The sequence below is a fragment of the Musa acuminata genome, chromosome BXJ3-11 (assembly GCF_036884655.1).
Source record: "Musa acuminata AAA Group cultivar baxijiao chromosome BXJ3-11, Cavendish_Baxijiao_AAA, whole genome shotgun sequence".
Taxonomy (NCBI): domain Eukaryota; kingdom Viridiplantae; phylum Streptophyta; class Magnoliopsida; order Zingiberales; family Musaceae; genus Musa; species Musa acuminata.
The window spans coordinates 4281081-4308121 of NC_088359.1; the positions used below are offsets into that span (position 1 = coordinate 4281081).

Genomic DNA, 27041 nt, shown 5'->3' on the forward strand with positions numbered 1-27041 from the left:
GATCTCTAGGCGAAGACGAGAGGGGCATTTATAGAGAGACTGCGTCAAGGCGATAGACCGATCTGCACCGTCGATTTAGATCAGGATAATGACGTGGCGTGAGGAAGAGACCACCGTACAGGATAAGATCGGCTGGTTCGTGGGTTTGTTCCTGTGGATTGCAGGAAACACGCTATTGACTGTATAACTTATGGAACGAAGACGCGTCATCTGCAGATTACGTGTCAGCTAGGCACGGGTTGAGGACCAATGGTTAAGTTCGTGGGCGAGTACGAGGGAAAGGGGGAGAGAGGAGAGATGTGGCAGGGAGGTGGGGGCCAGTGGTCGTACGAGTTAGCATGTAGCATCACGTGATGAGAGGGATGGGATCTGATGCTCGGCTTCACCGGAAGAGAAGACGGCAAGTTTATCTTGACACGTGTTAAACTTTTTGCTTTTCTCTATGAGTTAAAATAAATGACATAATTGAATTTAAATTTAATAAAATAAAATAAATAAGAAATAAAGGAAAGTTAAACTATCATGTTCTAATTTAAAAAAATAATTATATAAAAACTTTAACAGTTGATCGTAAGATCATAATTTTAAATCTCGAAAAGTTTTCCTCTGTTACCCATTACAATAAAAAATATATAATATATTTTTTTTGTATGAATACCAAATATACTTTTGTGCTCACGTCCAAATTCCCTTCATCGACTAGGTTTAAATTGGAACAGTGTTGGAGCACCTCACAATGGAATGGATTCACGGGCACAGTCACAGTCCGTATGTGTTAAGAATCCAATGTCCTTGGCGAACAAAACACCTTAGTAAACAGGGAATAAGTATGGCTTCCACGAGAATAAAGGGAACGGATTCCTTCCGGTGGCTGACACATCGCACCGAGTTCTTCATCTTCACTGCATGATTGTGAAGGTTCCATCGTCTTCCCCACGCCATCCGACTCTCTTGATGGGGGCAAATTATTATTACGCCAATTATGATATGATATATACATCACTTTTGTTGATTACTGTCGGGTGTTTACGTGCACTTCCGAAGCGAAGTGCGTAGGAAACGCTGCTAAGAATATATGGGATGTGGTGAGAAAGATGTTTCCAGGATTGACATTATTGCGTGTCGTAGTCCGTCTTCAGAGGTGTATGGCGTCTTGTTAGGCTGTGTCGTGAGATGCCAAGACATCAAGAAAGCGGCAGCACAAATTGTCTTTCGTATTAATTCAGATTATAATATGCTTCATAGTAAAAGTTCTCATGAAATCAGCCTCCAGGCTGTTGTCATACACCACCAAAAATTGGCCAAAAGGAACATATGATGATTCTAGAACTCATTAAACCAAAATGTTGATAGCAGAAATTAAAAAGGCTTAATCATATCAAAAACCAAATGACAGGATAACTTTTAAATACTTTGTTATTTTACAGTGACATCTGATAAGTTGGACGTATGTTGGCGGATAATTGATATGCAACTCAGGAACTAGTTAAAGAACACATTGTTCTTAGCAGTCCAGATCTAAAGAGAATCATTTCCAAGTGAGCTAATGAACTACTCATGTTCATAAAATCGCTCTAGTTCATTTTCCTCCCCATCTTCAGAAGAGCAATTGCGATTGAATGACAAATCTCATGGCAGACTGTTCCAGTGCAATGCCTCAATGGAAAGTAGCATCATAAAGCGGAAATACTCCTGGGATATACTCAGGAATAGACATCAAAGCAGCTTCACACCAGCATCTCGGACGGAATCTATGACAGCCTTGACCTTTCCATGGTATTTCTGTTCCCTCTTCAAGAACACAGAAACAGCAGGGATACCCTTAAGTAGCAGACGCTCGCCAAGAATCTTCCCAATCTTGCTAGCTGCTGCAACATCTCGTGTGGACTCCATGACCGGCCTCAGCAACTTTTCCTTTGAGCTTGCTGAGGCAGCAACAGTAGCTGTAGGGGTGTGGACGACCTGGGTGTTGACATATTTGTTAGAGAAATGCATCCTGAGCACATATGGCTTAAGGTACATGATGATCCTTGGTGGCCTAACTGGAGGAGGAATAACCATAATTGTAGTAGCTGATAACCTAAAAGGATAAAAAAGAAGCATTAGATTCTAAAACCCATACAGCACATACAAAAAAATAAAAGAAAAGAAAAAGGAGGGAATTTGTAAAATGGATGATCATCTGATCATTTAGTTGTGCACATCTCAAAGTACAGAAATGCAGTGAGATCTAATTTAATAGATCAACATGTAAAGCAGAGATGGAAAATAAGAGAGAGTTCCAAACAAACTTGACAAGGTTTCAAAGTCATGTTACTCTCAACGGTAGTGGTTTTTAGAATTATATTGCACTAATAAATGAGGTTGTGTAACTACAAATAGTAGGCCTAACAATGCTCTAGTTTCATGCTGAAGCTTTCAGATATTTAGTGCTATAAGATGTCACAAGACCTCATTAGGACTTCTGATGTATACCTAGTTTCATGCCGAAGCCTTCATATATTTGGTTCTATCAGATGTCACAACAGCTCATTAGAACTTCTGATTGTAAACATATTTTCATGCCGAAGCCTTCAATACCTGTCATCTGATATTTATTTTGGGCAAAATAATGCATCGCTCTCAGTCATAAGTAGTCGGAGAGATCATGGAAGAAAGAAAATCTAACTCACAAGCCAAAATGCATGTAGGTCTTAAACAATTCATGTGTTATCAGAATATTGACTTAAAATATTATCAGATATGGATACGCAACAAGTACTTTATATTTCTCAGCCCCTCATCATAGGCACCAGTGAGATAGCCATCATGATGCTTAATCTTGGCCAATCCTAGTGTTCAACCAGTTAATCAAGCCAGCTCCACCTGCTTTTATTACTAATCCCAACTGATATCAAGCCAATTACATCGATTTGTCTGATCTCACTTGTACAAGAAATCTGCAAATGACCAGAGGACATGCCTACTGCTTTTAAAAGGCTGGTGTAGTTAGACTTAAACCTCTCTGTATTTCAATTAAAAAGGTACTGGTCCATGGTTCAATTCAAGTAATGTGGACGAGTGTTGCTTTAAATCATATGACCAAAACCGATCCCAATCTTATCAACCTTGGTTGCAAACTTTAAAATGAAGATACCAGAGAGAACATTCAAGACAGCTCTAAACATGGCTAGAATCAATGGTAAATTTTCAAGTAGAAACAACACTAACTCAGACCAACAACAAACTATCTTATTCACACACTCCATAGACAAATTAAACATAAGTTTAATTTTGATGAGGTCAATAAGTTTTTGCTATATGCACCTGTGAGATTGCAATCATAATATTTGGAGGCATTGTTCCCCATGATTCAAGCCAACTATCTACAAAGTTACGGTGCAATCCAATGCAGACTAGGAGCTCAAGCAAAGTAAAATCAGGTTAGCTTTAAGTTTAATATAGTCTTAGTCTAAATTTAAGTTCTAGAAGTAGTCTAATTTTTCTTGTTCTTCCCTTCCACTATTTTTTACTTTTTTTTACAATATAAACTTTATACTGCCATTTTGTGATTGGGGTCCAAACAGGTGGTTGACATAATCTCTAATCAGTAACCTTTAAACTTAACAAATTGACCTAAAAGTTAAACAGATGGGTATTATTAGTTTCATAAGATGCTGATTGAGTTTATGTCCAAGCGTCACATAGTCTCTAGCTTTGATGACCAATGGTTTTTGGGAGATCATATGACAGTTTCAGCCGTCGTCTATATTTTTCTTTCCCTTCTATCTTATGTTTCTTCCTTATGAACTTCTGTACTTTTTTCATGTACTAAATTGTGATAACAATAACTTAATTTTGCAACTATGGTTTCTTGCAAAGCTTTATGGTGTTAGATTCTCAAGGGTCAAAATTTATCCAAGTAATAATAGTGGATGCCAAAAGTTTCATGCAAATTAGAAGCATGGATTATATCATACAAAAACAATATTACAAAGCTTTTTACTGAGGATATAAAGATTATCTTAAATATGCAAAGCTTATATGATTGTGACCTCAAATAGCAAGGCATAAAATACTGGCCGATACTGATTGGGATGAGCCGGTATTTATGGATCTGATAACCAATAGAGACATGGACTGGACAATTTTGCTCAATTTGGTTCGGTTGAACCGTATCGCTTGGTAAGCTTATGGTACCAAGCTTATCGGATAGAAAAAAAACCAGTACAGGATGGTAAGCCTACCGCTTGATACTGATATTCCCTTTAATACTAACAATAATCATGTAGTTTGTCTTTCTCTTTTTATTTCTCTCTCTCTTTCTCTCCTCAACCTCTTCCCTACGACATCACCATCTCTTCCTAGAAATGTGCATCACCACATCCTCCTTCTCTAACTCTCCTTCCTCCTCCTCCCCCACCTCCTTGTCCTCCTTCAGATGAACCTGTACCGGTTGACATAAGGGTGTACTGAAACATGGTATATCCAACCATCTTGGTATTGCACTGATCCACCCAAGAGTGTCATCTTAATGGGATTCTTTACCAATATAAGAAAGCAACTAGCAACCATCCCATGCTAGAGTGTGACATTAGTTAGTAGTAGTGTAAAAGATGGGTTTCTTTTTTTTTTTGTGAAAAAGATGGTTAAATGAAGAATAGCTAGCATTGGCCAGGCTGGAAGACACAGATACAAAAAAGGCTTCAAAATATTAGTCTAGCTGCACACTATAAGATAAATCAATGTGACTTATGTATTTTCTCAACTCTCAAGAAAACTTGATGCACATAGATAGGTAAATGCACATTATAGATACAACCAACCTGCATGAGTCATAAGTGCTTTTAAGGAGATATATAAATTACCAAAAACCAAAGACATTTTGCAGATAGGTCAATGAAGATGGTAGTACATATCAATTGTAGACTTGTGTTGGTAGAAAAAACAATAGCATATGCAATCAAATGCAAAGTTGTTAAAAAGAAGGGATGTCCAACTGATAACGGAAACTTATGCAAAATGATTTTGTACCTACTGTTATCAACTGAAAATGGAATATGTAAACACAAACTTATTATAACATAGTAGATGGCATATAAACCACATTAAACCTCAAATCAATCATATTAAACCAAGAAAAAGAACCATTAAAGATTTTAATTCTTCATATTTTCAAGATGGACTTCTGTTCATGTATTCTTTTTGCTATAACTCATCTTCTCACATACATGATTAACATGTTCTTCCTAAATTTCCTATGTACTTTCGAGCTCTATGTCTATTATCAACTAATAATGGAATATGTAAAAAAAAATTTATTATAACATAGTAGATGACAAATAAACCAATTAAACCTCAAATCAATCATATTAAATAAAGAAAAAGAACCATTAAAGATTTTAACTCTTCATATTTTCACAATGGACTTCCGTTCATGTATTCTTTTCGCTAGAACTCATCTCCTCTAATACATGATTAACATGTTCTTCATAAATTGCCTATGTACTTTGGAGCTGTACTTCCCTTAAAGAGTTGACTGTCAAATTAGATGAAACCTTAGGAATATTTGCCAAAAGATTTCTCTACTCTCAAGTTGAAGTGATTATACCTTTAAGGAAATAGCTATCAGACTGGACGAGTTCAAGAGTAGGTCATCTCTCATATCTGCATTAGATTTTAACTCAATTCCCATAAGAAATGTTTACGTCTTATCTTCCTATGTAAGGTTTTTGGAAACCCTGCTCCTTGATATCTCAAAACTTCTAAATATCTCCAAATAACATTCTTAGCCTTCAAAGGGAGGGATAGACATGTTCCTAAATTTGGTAAAGAGATTCCATCTTCAAGTCATGTTCTGTATCATGATCTACAAGATGGTGAATAGAGAAGACCATCAGATAAGCCAGCATAAAAGGTTCTGATCCTTGTAAAAGAATGCCACTTCTTTTCATTATTTTCATAGTGGAAATGCCTAATTGAACAGTAATACTAAATAATCAACAAAAGCAAATTCAGCGAAGATGCTATGGCACAAGCTAAAAGTCCAGCGCCCTAAGCTCTGATGAAGGTAATAACATCTTCGAATGAAAAATGATTTACATAATTATCACTTGAAAGCAAGATGATTGTGGAACCAATAGAACTGAAATGATAACAGCGATAACCCTATACCGTAGCAAGTTGCCCCCCCACAGTTCCAGTATTACGAGAACTGAAAAGGCTTAATAAAATTACTAAAAAAATAAGCCAAAAAATATAAGGGAACACAGTCGTGCTTCCTCAATTTATAAACCTATGGCTCAAGGAATCACAACTAGGGGTCAGTTCCAAACAAGTGAATTCAGACAATCACAAATCATCACAATGTCATTCCAGATTTCAAGCAACCCCAACATAACAAGACGTACGAGAACGCCCAACAAAAGATCATTTGTGTCTAATCTCAATAAAAGAGATCATTTTAAGATCAATCTAGTGATGCAATGACTGAACTACACAAGATTTACAAGAATGAGAGAACACCTACGGAAGAAATCGGGCGGAGGGACAGGAGCGGAAGTAGCGGTCGGCGGCGCCGGCAGCGAAGTCGAGGCGTGGGATATTAGGGAAAACCTGCGCGTGGAGTGAGGCCGACGTCGAAGGGGTGGCTTTTAAGAGATGGAGCCCGACCCGTTAGCCCTTTTAAGAGATGAAGAAGTAGTAGAATCGATTCGGTTCGGCTTCAGCCCGAGCCCAATGGCCCGATCCAATTAAACCGTACGGATACAATTCGACCAAAATAACTCGTCCAAGCCAATTAAAACCAAATATTAAGAAAATTATATCGGAAGACTCCCCTTTTCTTTTTCTTGTACGTTTGTGGCATTTGTTATTTCTCCAATTAAGAACTTCTTTTCTTGCTACAAGTTCTTTCTTCTTTCTTGTTTCTCCATTAAGATCAAGCGGCCTAAGATCTGCTTCAACCCCCTCATCTCCGAAGCAGTTCCTTCAACTAACTGGATGGGATGGAAAGGTCAAAAGCCATTGCCCGGTTTCTCCCCTTTCATCTCCTGCTTCGATCATGTGAATCTAAAAGTGTCCTTCCTCGTAATCTTTCACGTAAAAAAGCATCCAATTCCAAGGGGTTGAGTGCTTGGCAAACACACAGCAAGTATCCAGCCACAATCCAAGGAATGCAGGTGTATCGATTGCAAGCTGGTGTCATTTTGGTGGAACAATAATGACACCTTGAACACTCTCCATTGCTCTTGTGCTCGAATAGGGCAGTCCAAATCATGCAACCTTCTTTAACTCCATGCAGTGGAAAAATATACAGTGACATGAATGCTTGCCTGCCCACTACCAACTCTCCTCAAATGCTACAAAACACAGGAAGAACGTATGAAATATGACAAGAAAAGCTGTGTTTATGCTACAAAAATCCTTTTGTTGTATGGAAATATCATGCTAAATACAGATTGTATATGTGTTGCATAAAAAGCTTTTCACCTTCGTGGTAAACACACATGTGGGGGATGATGGATGATGTGATGTCCGTCATACTCCGGTGTTGGAGAACAGCCATAACTCAGTAACAGAAGTTACTCCGAGCCACATTTATATATATGTCTCTCTCTGTCTATATTTATATATATATAAATATATCTCTATCCATCCATCATTCTATGTGTCCATCATATGATCTTGTCCATACGGCTTGTGACTCACGCAACCCCACCGCTGTGTCTCTTGCAAACTCCTCCACAGCTCAATCCACAGTCCATTACTGACGCCAGAAAGAGAGGGAGAGAGAGAGTGTGTGTGTGTGTGTTAAGTACCTCACTCACAGCCTCTCTTTTCTTCCTTTTGTCCTTCTCTTTTTATTGTTTCGATTCCTGCAATGATCATATATCCATTTGCAACCTCCATTTTCTTGCCAAAATCTATCATTTTTAACCATTATTAATTCTTTTGTGAACATATACGAGAAGCATAACTAAATATAACATATATAAGGTTCCCTCATACTTTAATTGTTTGTAAAGGATCATGACGACTGAGTTTGATCATTTAATACGTTCTTATTCTTTCAATTACTTCAGTATAATCTTCGACATATAATATATGCTATACTTGAGAGTAATTTGGTTGTTGGAAACTTTTTCCAAGGATGATGATGAAAATGTCGACGCAAAAAGACAACCAACTATGTTGCCTAGTTGTCTAAAGGTACCACTACATGATGGGTTAAACTAAGATTAGATTCCAGAGATAATGTATTCTACTTTACCCTGTCCTACTTCTCGTTAACAGTTACTTTCTTGTCTTCTCTTTGTTTGCAGATGAGCAAAGCTCAAAGCCATCATATGTGGAGCTTGTAATGCTGTCAACCTCAGCTTCATTGACATTGAGCAACATATATCTAGTGTTTTGCATGATAACAGTGTGTATTAATTACATATGTGGGTTGTTTACTTGTTTGTACATCTGACGTGCATGTATATATATATGTGTATGCTTTGTGGGGAAGAAGGTGAAGTGTCACTTGTTCTGTGGGAAGTATTCCTACAGACTTCAATTCTTCTATTAATATGGGAGTGAGGAATGGCCTCCACACCATTCCCAGCACTACTCAATTGCTCCTCTCCGCCTCTTCCTGTAAGCAACCCCAATTCGAGAATCCATCTCTCTCTCTCTCTCTCTCTCTCTCTCTCTCTCTCTCTCTCCGCTTTCTTATAAATGGAGGTGCCTACTCTTTCCCTCGCCATCCCTCAAAGAGCCCCAAAGCTGAACCAGGCTGCTTCTATGGTGAGGCAGCCCTTGTTGGAGAAGCAGGGCACGTGCAAAGCCTCTCTCTCTCTCTCTCGCTCTCTCGTCTAACTCTCCATCTTTGCACGTGCTCCCCTTCTCCAACATAGGCTTCTCACCTCCTCCATCTCCCGCAAACCAACTCGTCCTGCAGGTATGAGAAAGCGGCTTCTGTATTCAATCATTTATGTTCTTGACTTGTTATAGGGTGATCCATGGAATCCTCGAAAGTGTTCTTTCTCCTGTTCTCCATGGGAAGATCTTACCAACTCAAGAACATAAACAAAGACATGCATGCGCCTCTAAATCTCTTTCTTCTTCTTCTCTACCTTATTTGGCTTCTTGTGCCAAGGCAAATTAAGATGAATATATATGTATCGTATAACGTAGTTATACGTAGCCCATGTTTGAGTTGGTATCGAGCTTGAGACGAGTTTCCGAGCACTGCTCTGGGTAGTGGCCACACGTGTTACGTTGGCTGGCGTGGTTTTGACTGTTCCTGTGAAGCTTAAATGGGAGGAGGAGATGAACAGGGAGAAGTTATTGCACTCCGAGAGGGAATAAAGAGGGGACGTGATGGTAGGTTGTGACGCACACGCAACGCACGCATCACGAGACAGAAGCTGTGGAGAAGAAGCAGCGGCAGGGGGAGAGGGTTTTCCGGGGGACAGTAGGGTTTTATTCCCGAAACAGGAGCGCGAGGGATTCTCGGGGGATTCGGTGCTGGTTTTGATGCACTGATGTCCTCAACACAGAGGGTGAGGTAAAACACCCCCAAAAGCTTTTCTCTGGCTTCATGGGGAGTGGCCGGTGATGAGATAAATACAACATTCCACTTCGTTAACCATGGCCCCGCTTCTGCTTACAAGTCTGGGACCTCGGTGGCCAAAAGATCCAAAACCTGGGAAATAATTCCTCGGTACGAAGGACAAGCATTTGACAAGCAAGCTAGCTAGCTGGGCAACCCTGGTTGTGGTTGAGCCAACACTCCATCTGCTCGCCCAAAAGCACCAAAAGACGATGCACCGACCAGATGTCCAACTGCTAGTGTCCTAAACCAACACCCAGCATCATTGCATGGGATACATTTCATGTGTGCCAGTTTGGTTTGGAGCTTGTTTCTATGCTATTGATCTTTGGCTCATCAGTCTCGATCTCTTCTCCTGCTGAAGAGGATCAACACAAACTCATTAATGATAGCCCTTTGGTTTGTGATCAGTTACGATGATTGGTTGAAGGACAATTTGCTGCTCATCAGTCAATCCTCTCGGAGATATCCCCAGCCATGACGATTTGCAACGCTTTTTGACAGGATGTCAGGCCTATCAGATGCAAAACCGTGCACGGCATCGCAAAGAGTAGTAGTGGTCGTGCTTTCTTTCACATGTATACGTTGATAAAGATCATTTATTGCGTTTTAGGAAGAAATATCAAATGTATTTTTTGCATGAGTTCTCCGCTGTTGTGACTCTGCCATGAGAGATCTTTTCTTCTAGTTTCATGGTGGCCATGAAAACAAGTTAATCTCTAATATTTATCTTCTTTACCAGGAGTTCAATAAAAAATTGTTGATCTCATTTATCGTGATCATATTCATTTCTATAGATTATGAAAGAAAATTTTGTAATTATATAATTATTTTTTAAATTATATATTGATTAAGGATTAGAGAATATAAGGAGCGTAAAGTAATTATTCAAATTTGTCTATATCATGATATTTTATCAGAGGAATGTAAAATTATTATTTTATATTTATCTATATTATGTTCTTTTATCATGCCTATGTAAAATTAAGCTTTCATTAAAAATATCAATCTATCATGCCTATGTAAGATTAAGTTTTCATTAAAAATATCAATCTTAGATCGATGCAATTGAAATATCCTTCGGACAAAAGGTTTTGTGAGAGAGCTTACTAGTTGATCAGAAGTATGAACAAGAGAAATATGTAATTGACGTTTGACAACTTGATCTCTAACAAAATAGAAATCGATAATGTGTTTCATATGTGAGTGGAATACCGGGTTGGCAGATAAGTAGGTAATATCAACATTATCATAGTATATTGTATGAGTGGATTGAGAGGTGATACCAAATTCGTGTAGCAGATTGGTGACCCAATTGTATGAGTGGATTGAGAGGTGATACCAAATTCGTGTAGCAGATTGGTGACCCAATTGAGCTCTGTAGTGTAGTGGTGGAGGCGATGACTCAATATTCAACTTCAGTGATAGATCTTGCAATTATGTTTTGTTTCTTGAAACTCCAACTGATTAGATTTGCTATAAGGTAAGCTGATATGTTTTATCATCAAGGTTGCTTGCACAATCAACATCTATGAAGGAATAAAGGTGAAGTGATGAGTGTTTACGAATGAGAAGTCTATGATTGAGAGTCCTTATAAGATATCATAAAACACGTTTTAATATAAACTAATACATAGTTGACGGTCGATGCATGAATTGTGATAATTTATTGACTACAAATAAATTATCTGAACGTGTGAGAGATAAATACTGCAAGGAACCAAGTACTTGTTAATACTATATCAGATTCATAGGGGGGCTTTCTATTATATAATTTGAGCGACTCAATAGTAGAGAGTAGGGTAACGACTTTTTTGATATTTTACATGTTTGTCTTTAATATTATATCATGAATGTACTTCTTCTGAGACAGAAAAATTCAAAAGACTTGAATGTTGGTTTCATTCCCAGAAAATAACTTAAGGTTGCTAAGTCTTTGATGGACAATCGATATGTTAGTTACTTGATCTCCATAGAATTATTATCTATGATGATAATGTCATTCACATAAACCAGTAAATATATATAGTACATCCCTTTTATTATCGTAGAAATACAAATGTATCAAACTTAAAGTTAATGAAGCTAGTTAACATAAAAAACGGGCCAAGTTCAATATATTAGGCTCTTAGAGCTTAGCGAAGTTCATAAAATAGTTTTTCATAATTTATAAATATGGCTTGGATGCTAAGGGTAGATGAAATCAAAGAGTTGCTACATAAAAACATATTCAGATAAGGTCCCATATAAGAAAGCATCGTTAATATTTAGTTGTCGTATATGCCAATCTTGAGTCATAGCCAAACTTAGGATCAATCGAATTATTACCATTTTAACAATTGGACTGAAAATTTTTATGAAATCAACATCTAGTTGTTGGTGAAACCCTTTGACCACTAGATGTGTTTTGTATCAGTCAATGGATTCATTTAGATTCTACTTAATTCAAAAAATATACTTACACCTGATGATATTTTGTATAAGGTGAGATGGTACAAGTCTATATGGTATTATAAAGTAGGGCATTATATTACTCATACATGACTTTGCACTAGTATGGAGGTTTTTAGGCTTGGGTAATGGTTGTGGGTTCAATAGGCTCAGATAGAGAGTTTGTAGTAGCATGGAGATCAAGGACTTAAGGTTGTTTGAAGATGTCTTTTAGAGCGTGTTATCATATGATGTCTAAGCTTGATAGCATTATTAGGTTATGTTGAAGGTATAAGAATTAATGAAAAGTTAATGACACATACTTAATCAGGCTGATGAACTTCGATGTCACTTGGCAAGGAGATGATAAAGATATCATTTATGGTGTCAAGGACGTTGCTTTATTAAGCATTACAAAGTGAGTTGGTGGAGAGGAAGATAGAAAAGTTATAAAGGAAGTGAGGTGTTGCAAAACTGAAATAATAAGAGAGTACGGGTCTCGAGGAGAATTACTGATTGATATGATGAGAAGTGCATTTGAGGAAGTTTGAAGTATACTCATATTATTGTAGTAGCTCACATAATTGAATGAGTAAGATATTAGAAGGGAAAGGTAGACTAAAAAAAAATATATATAATATGACGTCATAGATAGATCTCTTTGAGTTTGGGGATTATAGCATCGAAAAATATTATGTTCAAAGGAATACGCAATAAATATACAAGGCTTAGATCTTTGTGTTAACTTGTATAAAATGTATAGGTATAACTAAGGATAACATAAACAACCAAATACTTTAAATGAATGTATGAGATTTTATGAAATAGTTTTTCAAATAGTGTTTAGTGTTGTAGGATTTGGGTGAACATATTGTTAATGAGGTAGATTACAATTTGAGATGCTACTAATCAAAAGGTTAGTAGCATAGAGACTTGTGCAAGAGGGTGAGGCCAATCTCAACTATATGTCGATGCTTTTGTTTTGTGGAGCTAACTAGTTGAGATATGTGTAGTAGTGATAAAATATTATATATTACATGATGAGAGATAAATCATTAGAGCTTGGTATTCATCTCCTCTATCAAAGTAAAATATTTTAATGGTAGATTAGAAGATGTTTTCGACTATCTTTCTAAAATGAGTAAAAACTATGACTACTTCAGATTTATATATATGAGAGGATAAAGTCATATATATTTAATAAAATAATATAAAATCTAGAATTATCAAAGGAATTGGTTGGAGTAGAGTTCTAAACATCAGTGTAAATGATTTCAAGTAGTTTAAAGTAGGATATGGAAGATGTTCTAAAAGGTAGTATGTGATTTTTATTACTAAGACAAGCATCATAATGAGTTATAATTCTACTTGATTTAAAAGTTAGAAGGGAGAAATGAAAAATTAGTTATTATTAAATAAAGGATAATGGGTGACTAAGGCGACGATGCCATGCATCAATTGGAGCAACAAGTAAAGCAAGAGTCGTTGGCTTAGTATTTTGTGAAACTAATGGTCACTCATATATGTTGTCTTTATTCTGACCTTAGACCAAGGATGTCCTTGGTCTAAGGTCAGAATAAAAATAATATAGAGGTGTTATTTGATTTATAAAATTAAAAGATAAAAATAATATTTCTTTTGATATAAGGTGCACGTAAAATATCATCGAGTATAAAAGTATTTGTATGTAAATTAGATGTTGTGGAACTAATATAAGTGATAGAGATTCCATTACCATCACTAATGATGATGTCTTCGTTGTCTTCATAGTTAATGTGGATAGATAAATTTTATAAATCAGAAGTGATATAACGAAAAGCACCAGAATCAACAATCCAACTACTTAGGTAAGCAGTCAGAGTAGTCATGATGTTTGTTTGAGGCCAATTGAGCATAGTAGTAGGCTTGCATCAAGATCAACATACTTTTGCTATATGTCCAATTTTATCTCAGAGGTGACAGATGACTTTTTGCTGATTATTATATTTGAAAAATCAAAACTACGAATAGTTAAAGTTATTTTCTGAGTTGTTTAGGTTGAAGTTGCCACCATAGTTAAAGAGTTAATGATATAATGGAAGCGATGACTTTGCGCATTACCCGTATGTCCAAAAGTATTTTGTTTGATCTTTTTATTAAAGTTCTTATTGCCTTAATTATCTCTTTTCTAGATTTTTGATTTAATTAAGTTGTGATAATTGATTTCGTCTTCTTCTCTTCTTGTTTCAAATACATTTCATGATCAATCAATTTATTATATAGTTTCTACTACTGCTTTTCTATCGTCAGGTCATCGGTGCGACAAATCTTTCCTCCTCGATGAACGACAACTATCTTCTCCACTACCACTCTACGCCAACGTCCGTTCCCTTTCGCTGTGGCGTCTCCAGTGCTGCACTCTCCAGCACTGCCCCACCTTTCCTCCTTTGCTGTAGCCTTCTTCTCTATTGTAGCATCATTGCAGCTTCCTCCTCTGTTGCAGTTTTCTCCTCTACTGTACCTCTATTGCAGTTTTCTCCTATGTTGCAACTCTGCTATAGCTTCCTCCTCTACTATAGTATCGCTGCAACTTCCTCCTCTGCTGTAGCTTATTCCTATGCTATAACATTGCTATAGCTTTTTCCATTACTACAGCTTTCTCCTCTACTACAACCGTCGCCGTCGCCGTCGCAACCGCAACAACAACAACAATAGCAGCAACGATCTGCTTTTGCCCTACTTACGAAGCCTCTGGCTTATAAACTATTTGCTTTGCATCAATCCAAGATTGGTATCCTTAATAGGAGTACCATCTTGTAGGGGCATGATAGTAGATAAGATTTCCTCAATTATATGAGGAAATCTCTCTACTCTGTTGAGAGAAATCCTCTATTCTGTTGAGGAAAATCCTCCCTAATCTGTATAAATAGGAGAGAGACAAAGCTAAAGTTACTTCAATAAAACTTCTTCAATAATTATTTTATCTTCTATTTTTTCCATCACAGACTTCTAGAAAGAGATTAGTAGTGCGATGGAGCCAATGACTGATACTTGAATGACTTGTAGAATAAGACAATATTATCGCAACCATAACTTGTGATCAATATTTGCTATTATGATGTGTTTTCTCGATATTTGGATCTTTTTTTGGTGAACAACTAAGAGAGACATGAATATAGCCTAATAGATCATATCTAAAGAGGAGATTGTTGAATTGTGCTTGCTAAAATGCATAGTTATATCTTTCAAGAGCTTGAAGGGATTAGAGTTGGTTTATTGATATATATAAGTCCTGTAGGTTGAGATGAACTATTGTTTCTTGAGAAAATAATAATTGGAGTGTCAAATGTAGATGAGGAAAGATGAGGAACATATGTTGAGAAGATGTTGTGATCCAATTAGGAAAATCTTGAACTAATAATATAGTTTGGATACACAAATAGTGGAGATATAATCTATTGGAGGAGATAAGATATGAGAAATGCACAAGGGATGATCTATTGAATCTCGGATTTTGATGATGAAACCAATTGATAAGTGTTTATGATTTAATCTACATTTTGAGTGACGCAGGATGCTTCGATCAGGATGAGACAATTAAAACAGAAAGAATTATGTTGGGCTGGTGGAACATGTTAGTGCTAGTCATAGGTGCCCAGCAAGCCAATCACGTGAGTGATGGCACGTGTGACTTGATACAGAATCTTTTTGCTTATTATATTTTGGCGTATATCACTTTATAACTATTGCATAAATGCATATATATATTGTGATGTCCTTGGATTTGTGCAATGGGAATCGGATCGTGATGAGATCACGATAATGAGATCGATTCACCTTTAAACACATATCCTAAATAATCCCGGTCATAGGTTACTCGAGAGGGACATCGTGATAACCGGATAGACTGGTGTGCTGTATATCCGTCCATATGATGGATGCAGCTGGTCTCATAGCTGCTCGTGTAGGGACACTAGGGATACAGTACAGGTGCTCATTGGAGAATGAGTTCACTGATTGATCCGCTTACAGAATGCTGGATGGTTGATGATGCCTTATTGTCAGACAGCGATTCCGTAGTCCTAGTGGTGTATCTGGTCCTTAGACTTGAGACACCAAGGATGTCCTGTATGAGTGCTCCACTCTTTGATACCAGACTTATAGGTTTGGCTGTTCCCAGATCTAGTACAGTTGGTCATTGGGAGTGGTAGTCGACCTTACGAGGGCTATTGAGTGTCAATAGAGGATCATCCACTCTCGGCGTCATGAGAGGAATATCCTATGTGTTCTTGCTCAGACAAATCCCTGGCTAGGGTCATTCGGGTTGAGAGAGAAAGAGTTCTCCGGGAGGATCCGATTAGAGTGAGACTCGAGTAGAAACCGTATGGGTCTGACAGCACCATGCTCGATATACGGTCTCTGGGATATTAGATGGATGAGGGACTATAGGTACATGGTAACTGAGGACAGACGGGTCCAATGGATTGGATTCCCCTGTATCGTCTGGGGACTACGGCGTAGTGGCCTAGTACGTCCGTAGTCGATGAGTCGAGTGAATTATTACAAAGATAATAATTCACTAAGTTAGAAGGAGTTCTGACAGGTATGACTCACGGCCAGCTCGATATTGGGCCTAGAGGGTCACACACATATGGTAGACATTGCGATGAGTAGAGGTTCGGATATGAGATATCCGACGGAGCCCTTGTCTTATTGGATGCAGATCCAATACCCACTAGGGAAGGACCCATTAGGGTTTGACACGGGATCTCTATAAATAGGAGGGATTCACAGCCTCATAGGCTAGAGTCTTTGCTTGCCTTTCCTATTCTCCTCTCCCTCTCCACCTCAGAGTAGGCCTGGAGTTTTGAGGAGCGTCGTCGCAACCCTGCTGTGTGGATCACCGCTAGAGAGGAGGACGCTTGACCTCCTTCACCCTCTCCTAAGGATCTGCAAGGAAACAGGGATATACGATCTCCCTAGGTAACACAATCTCTATACGCAGTTTTGTGTTTTGCGGATTTTTGCGCACCAATCTTCGCACGACGACGAACATCTTTTTGGGAATCGGGGATTTTTGTTTTCTTGTTCTTCCGCTGCGCATATGATGTCGCCCTCAATGATTTCCCAACATTGGTATCAGAGCCAGGTTGTTCGTGCGAATGATTGGTTTTGAACTGCGTGTATTGTGTTTAGGAAGAATTTTGCGTCAAAATCGTTGACGCAAAAGCGAGGAAGGGCAGCAACAGTTGCTGCCCTCGATCTGCATGCCTGCAGCCACCTGCAGCGGCAGCCGCAGCCGCAGCCAGGCAGCACAGCGCCGGCGCATGCGCAAGCGCTGTGCCTGCAGCAGCCGGCCGGCGGTCTGCTTGCAGCAGGCTTGCTGCTGGCGGGGCTGGCAACCCACGGGCAGAGGCGCCGCAGGGCAGCGGCGCCTGCCGCCGAAAGGAAGCGGCGCCTGCCGCCGTAGGGCAGCGACGCGCGACGCCTGCCGCCGCTGCTCCCGCGGGCGAAACCCCCCTAAAGGGGCGGCCGCCCGGCGGTACAGCACCGCCTGCGGAGGCAGCGGCGCCCGAAGGGGGCGCCCACCCGCAGCAGCATCGCCGCCAGTCGGCGTGCCGCCTGCAGGTGAGGGCAGCGCCCTCGCCCCGCCGCACAGGCCGCCGCCGGCAGGGTGGCGGCGGCGGCAGCAGCGAAAGGGGGAAAGGGCATTAGGGTTTTCTGGGAAAAAGACAGTTTTGCCCTTCGGAATTTGAGAAATTCCAGTTTCTGTCTTTTGACCAAATTACGAAAATACCCTTCGGAATTGAAAAATTCCCTACATGTCCCTGATTTCAGAAAAATATTAATTAATTAAAAGGTTTAGTTGATTATTATTTTTATTATTATCTACTAGTCCTACATGATGTGATGTATGATGTGTGGACGGATGATCATGGACCGTGTGATGTGTGTACTTGTGATTATTATTATTGAGGTCTGCGAACCTCCATTATATTTCTCGTTTATTGTCGGGCCTACGTGCCTATGATTAAGTTGTAATCACACGAGGAGGCGCAGCGGGAGCGTGGATGCGATAGCGAGACCCACGAGACGGACGATCGTGATGCATGGAGATGCATCAAGATGTCGACGGAACTGACGAGGACGAGATGGACGATCACAGGGCATGGAGATGCACCGTTGCACACATAGATCTTGATGTGAGTGATTAGGCCTACTGGCTCGGGCCTAATCATATTAGGTAGTGGTCCATGATCATCTGATGTGATTGCTTATACACATACTAGATATGTATATATATTTGCATGCGATGTAGATATATATTAAATATGTATATGTGTGATATGTCATATTAGGAGACCAAATTATAGAAACATCTCTCGATAATATTAAGTCGGTAAACGTGAGGCAATTAGATTGACCCACGTGGCCTTCCATCGTTATGAGTAGGAACCGAATCCCGGTGTAGGTTGAGTTGGTCGAGTCCCTCGAGACTTACCTATATCGCGATTCGCTATCTTGCTTACGACATAGAGATGTCACCGGTGACCTGAGGGCATGGTATGCTTGGTCGAGTCCCTCGAGGGTATATCATAAAATCAGACTCATCTTGTAATGAAGGTGTTGACTTAACCGAGCATCATGGTTGGTCGAGTCCCTCGAGGCCATGGTGATTCGGAGGCCGAACAGGACGGGAATCACAAGGAGTTGTGATCAGCAAGAGTTGCCTACCTTTTAGGCTTAGTGTGATTGGTCGAGTCCCTCGAGGTTACACTAAGACGCTGATTGGATCCTGATCCCCACTAGAAGTCTGCCGGAGACTTCCGTTTCACGTGCTGAGGGTGTCGCGTGACTCGTTAGTAAAATAGTGGGAGCATATTAAGATAGAAGTTCATATCTTGATAGTTTATTTCTTGCAAAATCTGCATGTTATTCATTTATGCTACATCTTTATTTTCAGAAAATGTCGCTTTCAAATCTCTTACGTGGCATACTTGATGTCAACCGCCTCACTGGTCCAAATTATACGGATTGGCTCCATAACTTGAGAATTGTTCTCACAGCGGAGAAAACCGTGTACCTCCTTGATACAGTGATGCCTACGCCCGAAGAAGGGGCAAGCGAGGATGAGATCGCTCGCTACGTGAAGTACATTGATGACTCCACTCTTGCTCAGTGCTATATGTTGGGCTCTATGACTCCAGAGTTACAGAGACAACATGAAAAGATGGATGCCAGATCTATTCTCTTACATGTCCGTAAATTGTTTGAGGAACAGGGAAGGACTCAACGATATGAGATATCCAAGAGCCTTTTCCGCGCTAGGATGATTGAGGGGACACCGTTTCAGAATCATGTCCTAAAGATGATTGAGTGGATAGAGAAATTCACAGGTCTAGGAATGGTCCTAGAGGATAACTTGTGTGTGGACATTGTGCTTCAGTCCCTACCATATTCCTTTTCATAGTTCATAATGAATTTTAATATGAACAAGCTTGAGGTGACTCTCCCAGAGCTCCTCAATATGTTGAGGGAGGTAGAGAGTACTATTAAGAAAGAGAAGCCAGTTCTCTACACTGGTGAGACCAGAAAGAAAAGGAAAGCAGAAAGGTCCCTTAAGAAGGGAAAGGGCAAGGGCAAACAAGGTAAAGCAAAGGTTGCTAAGAAAGACCCAACAAAGGACAAAGGCCAGTGCTTCCACTGTGGTAAAGATGGGCACTGGAAGAGGAACTACAAAGAGTACCTTGTAGAAAGGGCGAAATAGAAGCTTAGAGAAGCTTCAGGTATATTCATGATCAATCTCCAATTGGCAGATTTTTGTGATAATGCATTGGTATTGGATACCAATATTGCTTATCACATCTACAATTTATTGTAAATTCTAGCAAAGCCGAGGGGAGATTGACGAGAGGAATATTGCATAAAGGTTTGTTTATGCAAGACACTACTCCACATATCATGAATGTAAGTGTCTAAGAGGAAACGAGATGAGGTGAACAGTGCATACCTATGGCATTGCAGGCTAGGTCACATCCATGAAAGAAGGATTCAAAAGTTGCTAAATGATGGATATCTAGATCCATTCGACTATATGTCTTATGCAACTTGTGAGCCTTGCATTCGTGGAAAATTGACCAACTCTCCATTTAGCGGAACTAGAGAGAGAGTCACTGAGTTGTTGGAACTCATACATAGTGATGTATGTGGACCCATGTCAACTCATGCCATTGGAGGTTACTCCTACTTCATTACATTTACTGATGATTTCTCAAGGTATGGATATGTGTACTTAATGAAGTACAAGTCCGAGGCCTTTGAGAAATTCGGAGAGTATAAGAATGAGGTGGAGAACCAGACTGGAAAGAGTATCAAAACTCTTCGATCAGATCGAGGAGGTGAGTACTTAAGTACAGAGTTTACTCAATTCCTCAAGGAACATGGGATATTATCCCAATGGACACCTCCTTACACACCTCAGCTCAATGGTGTCTCTGAAAGGAGAAATCGTACATTATTAGATATGGTACGGTCCATGATGAGTTTCGCTGACCTACCCATCTCATTCTGGGGATATTCCCTAGAAACCGCAGCTTACCTTCTGAACAGAGTTCCAACTAAGTCGGTAGTGTCTACACCATATGAGATATGGAAAGGGAAGAAGCCTAATCTTAAGGTTGTTAAGATTTGGGGCTGCCCTGCCCACATTAAAAGACACAACCCGACAAGTTAGAATCAAGGACAAAGCGATGCAAATTTGTGGGATACCCCAAGGAAACTTGTGGGTATTATTTCTATCATCTCGAGGACCAAAAGGTCTTTGTAGCTAAGAGAGCAGTGTTCCTTGAGAAGGAACACATTCTTGGCGGAGACAGTGGGAGAATGATAGAGTTGAGCGAAGTTAGAGAACCAAGCTCAAGCACCACTCTACAGCCCGAGTCTGTTCAGGTACCTAATACACAAGTTTCAACTTTACGCAGGTCTGATAGAGTATCTCATCCTCCTGAGAGATATGTTGGACATATTAGAGGAGAGGATGTTGAGGATATTGATCCTCAAACCTACAAGGAGGCTATTATGAGTATAGACTCCGGGAAGTGGCAAGAAGCCATGAATTCTGAGATGGATTCTATGTACTCCAACAAGGTTTGGAACCTAGTTGATGCACCCGAAGGTATTGTACCCATCGGTTGCAAGTGGATCTTTAAGAAAAAGATCGGAGTAGATGGAAAGGTAGAGACCTATAAAGCAAGGCTAGTGGCTAAGGGGTATCGTCAAAGACAAGGTGTTGACTACGACGAAACCTTCTCACCCGTAGCAATGCTAAAATCCATCAGAATTCTATTGGCTATTGCAGCACACTATGATTATGAGATCTGGCAAATGGATGTGAAAACCGCATTCCTCAATGGGAACCTCGAGGAGGAGATGTATATGATGCAACCTGAGGGATTCGTGTCCAAGGACTGCCTAGATAAGGTGTGTAGGTTGCTTAAATCCATTTATGGACTAAAGCAAGCTTCCCGAAGTTGGAACATAAGATTTGATGAGTCAATCAGATCTTATGACTTCGTTAAGAACGAAGATGAGCCTTGTGTGTACAGGAAGGTAAGTGGGAGAGCTATCACCTTTTTGGTGTTATATATGGATGACATCCTCATCATTGGGAATGACATAGGAATGCTATCCACAGTAAAGACTTGGTTATCTAGACACTTCTCCATAAAGGACTTAGGGGAAGCATCCTATATCTTGGGGATTAGAATCTATAGAGATAGATCCAAGAGGATGCTTGGCTTGTCCCAGTCCAGGTACATAGAAACCATTGTCAAAAGGTTTGACATGGAAAACTCCAGAAGAAAGGGCAAACATGAATATGATACCTTATCCCTTAGCAATAGGGTCTATCATGTATGCCATGCTATGTACTAGGCCTGATATAGCGCATGCTCTGAGTGTCACGAGCAGGTATCAGGCGGATCCAGGCTTGGAGCACTGGAAAGCAGTAAAGTGTATCCTTAAGTACTTGAGAAGGACTAAGGATCTTTTACTTGTATATGGAGGTAATAGCCTTAAGGTTGAAGGCTTCACTGACTCAAGTTTTCAGTCTGATGTCGATGATAGCAAGTCGAATTCAGGGTATGTGTACACCTTGAATGGAGGAGCAGTGTGCTGGAAGAGTTCCAAGCAAGATACCACTGCTGACTCGACCATAGAGGCGGAGTACATTGCTGCATTAGATGTAGCAAAGGAGGGAGTCTGGGTGAAGAAGTTCATCACAGATTTGGGAGTCGATACAGATAGCGACAAGTCGACTTCCTTATATTGCGACAACTATGGGGTGACTACTCAAATAAGGGAACCCGGGTCTCATCAGAAGTGTTCTGAGGAGGTTCCAACTTATCAGAGAGATCGTAACCCGAGGATATGTAGCAGTGGAAAGAGTTCCATCCGAAGATAACATTGCAGATCCACTGACAAAGCCGTTGTCTCATTTTGTCTATGAGCGTCACAGGAGTCTGATGGGGATCAGACACATAGGTGATTGGCTTTAGGTCAAGTGGGAGATTGCTAGTCATAGGTGCCCAGCAAGCCAATCACGTGAGTGATGGCACGTGTGACTTGATACAGAATCTTTTTGCTTATTATATTTTGGCGTATATCACTTTATAACTATTGCATAAATGCATATATATATTGTGATGTCCTTGGATTTGTGCAATGGGAATCGGATCGTGATGAGATCACGATAATGAGATCGATTCACCTTTAAACACATATCCTAAATAATCCCGATCATAGGTTACTCGAGAGGGACATCGTGATAACCGGATAGACTGGTGTGCTGTATATCCGTCCATATGATGGATGCAGCTGGTCTCATAGCTGCTCGTGTAGGGACACTAGGGATACAGTACAGGTGCTCATTGGAGAATGAGTTCACTGATTGATCCGCTTACAGAATGCTGGATGGTTGATGATGCCTTATTGTCAGACAGCGATTCCGTAGTCCTAGTGGTGTATCTGGTCCTTAGACTTGAGACACCAAGGATGTCCTGTATGAGTGCTCCACTCTTTGATACCAGACTTATAGGTTTGGCTGTTCCCAGATCTAGTACAGCTGGTCATTGGGAGTGGTAGTCGACCTTACGAGGGCTATTGAGTGTCAATAGAGGATCATCCACTCTCGGCGTCATGAGAGGAATATCCTATGTGTTCTTGCTCAGACAAATCCCTGGCTAGGGTCATTCGGGTTGAGAGAGAAAGAGTTCTCCGGGAGAATCCGATTAGAGCGAGACTCGAGTAGAAACCGTATGGGTCTGACAGCACCATGCTCGATATACGGTCTCTGGAATATTAGATGGATGAGGGACTATAGGTACATGGTAACTGAGGACAGACGGGTCCAATGGATTGGATTCCCCTGTATCGTCTGGGGACTACGGCGTAGTGGCCTAGTACGTCCGTAGTCGATGAGTCGAGTGAATTATTACAAAGATAATAATTCACTAAGTTAGAAGGAGTTCTGACAGGTATGACTCACGGCCAGCTCGATATTGGGCCTAGAGGGTCACACACATATGGTAGGCATTGCGATGAGTAGAGGTTCGGATATGAGATATCCGACGGAGCCCTTGTCTTATTGGATGCAGATCCAATACCCACTAGGGAAGGACCCATTAGGGTTTGACACGGGATCTCTATAAATAGGAGGGATTCACAGCCTCATAGGCTAGAGTCTTTGCTTGCCTTTCCTATTCTCCTCTCCCTCTCCACCTCAGAGTAGGCCTGGAGTTTTGAGGAGCGTCGTCGCAACCCTACTGTGTGGATCACCGCTAGAGAGGAGGACGCTTGACCTCCTTCATCCTCTCCTAAGGATCTGCAAGGAAACAAGGATATACGATCTCCCTAGGTAACACAATCTCTATACGCAGTTTTGTGTTTTGCGGATTTTTGCGCACCAATCTTCGCACGACGACGAACATCTTTTTGGGAATCGGGGATTTTTGTTTTCTTGTTCTTCCGCTGCGCATATGATGTCGCCCCCAATGATTTCCCAACAGTTAGAAGCTTGGACATTGAGCCGGAGGATCGGCAGACGTATCGACAGAAGGCTTCGGGCCATGGATTCGGGCATCGGGCCAAGAAGAGCGGATATTGCGTCAAAGATATCGGAGTTACGGAGTCAACTGGTCGATTGGGCGATAGGCCGCAAGAGAGGACGATGCGCCGAAGAATCGGACGAAGCGTCGAGGGACCAATGACACGTCGGACAACATGATTAATGCTTAGTATTAATTGTCTAGATCGAAGTGTATTTTTACATGTGCAGGATTAACTACAATAGCAAGGCATAAAGCAAAATGAAGTCCTAGAGTCAAGGACGCAATTTCGTTGGGAGTTCGAGAGTTCGTCGGAAGTTCTGCAGGAACCTGCCGAGAAGTCCAAGAGCTTACCAAAGAAGCTCATCGGAACTCGCTAAGAAGATCGTCATGAAGTCCAAGAGTTTGCAGGGAGTCCGCTAGAATGTTGCCGAGAGATCGTCGGAAGTTCGCCGGAAGAAACTAGACTTACAGACTTATTTAGCTTAGAATATGTCTTAGGAATCGTAGTTAGCATGTAATTGGGTTTGGATTTAGGCCAACCCAATTAGGGGCCAGTTGGGCCCATGTAAGGACTGTGTTGGGCCCAATGAGAGGCCCAAACAGTATCCCAAGAAGTGGCACTATCGTGGCACAGTCTCCGAGACTATGTCAGGTGGTGATATCGCCCAGACACAACCTCCGAGAGGCTGCAGGCGGTAGTACCACCAGTCTGGACGGTGGTATCGCCCAGTGTAGTGTCAGTGTCAGACTGACACTGACTGACACTGGCAGTGGTACCGCCCAGCACAGGCGATGGTACCGCTCGGACCTAGGAAACCTGGGATGAGATGTTTTTAGGCTCCAAGTTTGAATCAACTTGAAGCCTATAAATACCCCTCTCATCCTTGGTTAACAAAGACAAGCACAGAGAATTTAAAAAGGAAAAAATACTATAGAAATCTCTTGTGAGAATCCTCCTCTAGCCTAAGTGTTAGAATAGTTTGAGAGGAGTGAGTGCTTGTAAAGGTTGACTCCTAAACCTGTGAAAAGGAGAAGAGGGGTGTAAAAAGGAGGTTGATCTTCACCTATTAAAGGAAGATCGATAGTGGATGCCGGTGGCCTCGACGGAAGAGGAATCGGTGGAGTGGATGTAGGTCACGACGAACGAACCACTATAAATTGGTTTACAGTCTTGTTCTGCTTTTAATTCTTGTATTGCAAACTGATTTACTTACTTCACTTGCTCATTATATTCTTACAAATGTTTTAAAGTTAAACACTTTCCGAGATCGATTTTCAATGTATGAAGATTTCACGAAATCGGTGATTTTACTGCTGCACTAATTCACCCCCCTCTTAGTGTCGACCCCTTTCCTAACAGGATCTAATCTGATGAAAGATATTAGATCTAAGAAGTGCACAAGAGTGGATTTGATCTAAGATGTGTAGGAGAGGATGATCTCTTCCTTCCTCTCTTGAGTCATTCTCTCGATCACGAGTACTGATGACATAGTTGAGAGGATGGTGGAAGGCACTGGACTATCGTTGAGAGGTCAACCGTGGATTCAAGGTGTCAGTGAGTTTTGCGATTAACAGGAAGTGGACGAGGACATCGATAAAGATGCTTGGTAGTAGGTAAGAGTAGAAGGAACACCCACCACCCACCAAGTAGAACTACATAGTAATAGAGGATCATCAAAGAAGTCGATCGATCATTAAAGGAGGTGATTAGATTACAAAGTGAAGTAAATTTATTACAAAGGAGTCACGCTAGGAGATTGATAGGGAGAAGTCACATGTCTTCGTTTTCAATACAATGCTAGAATCCAAAAGCGAGAAGCAAAAATCAAGAGTTGTAAGACAACAACAAAGAAGGCGAGAAAGATGAATAACAATTGCCAATAGGTTAGTGGGGTTACGAGGAAAAGGGAGCCATACTTAAAGCAAGAATGCTGTGATACCATGAAAAATTTATTGTGAAAGAGATTATTTCATTACACAGGTTGTGAGGAAAAAAATTTCTTCAATCATGTACTCAAATTATGCACTCAAATATATAATTGATACTTCAATCATAGATTGTTGAGGATTAGAGTACGTAAGAAACGTAAAGTTATCATTCCGTACTTATCTATGTCATGATCTTTTATCAATTTTTTTTAATGAGTAGGTGAATATGATTTTAAAAAATCTTCCTATAACCTCATCATGTCAGATTGGTTCATACCCAACACATGAAATTGGAATTGATCAGGATATACTTTTTTTTCTCCTAATGTGACTTGAATAAGATTTAAATATGGGATCCTTCATTTTAATACTATGATAAATTTTTTATCACTGTACCTTAAAATTCAAAGATAATAGATGATACATGATCCGATCTATATTCTAACAACACCTACTAATCAATAATTAGTTGAGAGTAACACATTAGTTAGTTAATAAGAACCATTTCAATTCATTCCCTCGTTAGTTAATCAATCTGATGAGGGACAAACTTGGTTACATGGCTGCACATACTCCCATACGACAACACTGGTCTGCCTAGTGGTCCATCTTCAAAATGGGCTAATTAGATTTTTATACTTTAAAAATTATATTGAAATCCTTATAATTATGAAAGTGAAATATTTAGTTTCAATTATAAAAACGTTGTCAGTTTTACTATCGAAAATACGAAAATGATAAACAAAAAAATAATCTCAACATCCTAGTTATGTTTTTTGTGATAACAGACAACAACGTCATTGGAGACCGCTAGTAGTTGTTGTAGATGAGGAAGAAGACTAACGACAAGAGGTGAGGCAAAAGGATAGGAGAAAGAAAACGATAAAGATGTCGATGCTCTGTATCTATGTCAGCACCACTCGATAATTATGTCACGTTGATGCAGTTATTGAGTGACGAAAGGGCCGCTCGACATTTGCATCGACGTCAATGTAGATGTTGAGCGGCCCTTTTACTAC

General features: G+C 40.2%; 1 protein-coding gene across 2 annotated transcripts; it reads right to left on the reverse strand.

The window, feature by feature from the left end:
- Positions 1-1376: 1376 nt before the first annotated feature.
- On the reverse strand, positions 1377-6631 carry LOC135581928 (uncharacterized). 2 transcript variants are annotated; one of them, XM_065173764.1, is made up of 2 exons: positions 6509-6631; positions 1377-2080 (listed from the first exon to the last, which is right to left on the reverse strand). In XM_065173764.1, the coding sequence occupies exon 2, from the start codon at positions 2059-2061 to the stop codon at positions 1717-1719; it is 345 nt and encodes a 114-aa protein (XP_065029836.1). In that variant the 5' UTR covers positions 2062-2080; positions 6509-6631; the 3' UTR covers positions 1377-1716. The 2 variants fall into 2 exon arrangements, with proteins under 2 accessions (XP_065029836.1, XP_065029837.1); XM_065173765.1 differs by having other exon boundaries at positions 6505-6617.
- Between the last annotated feature and the right edge of the window lie 20410 nt (positions 6632-27041).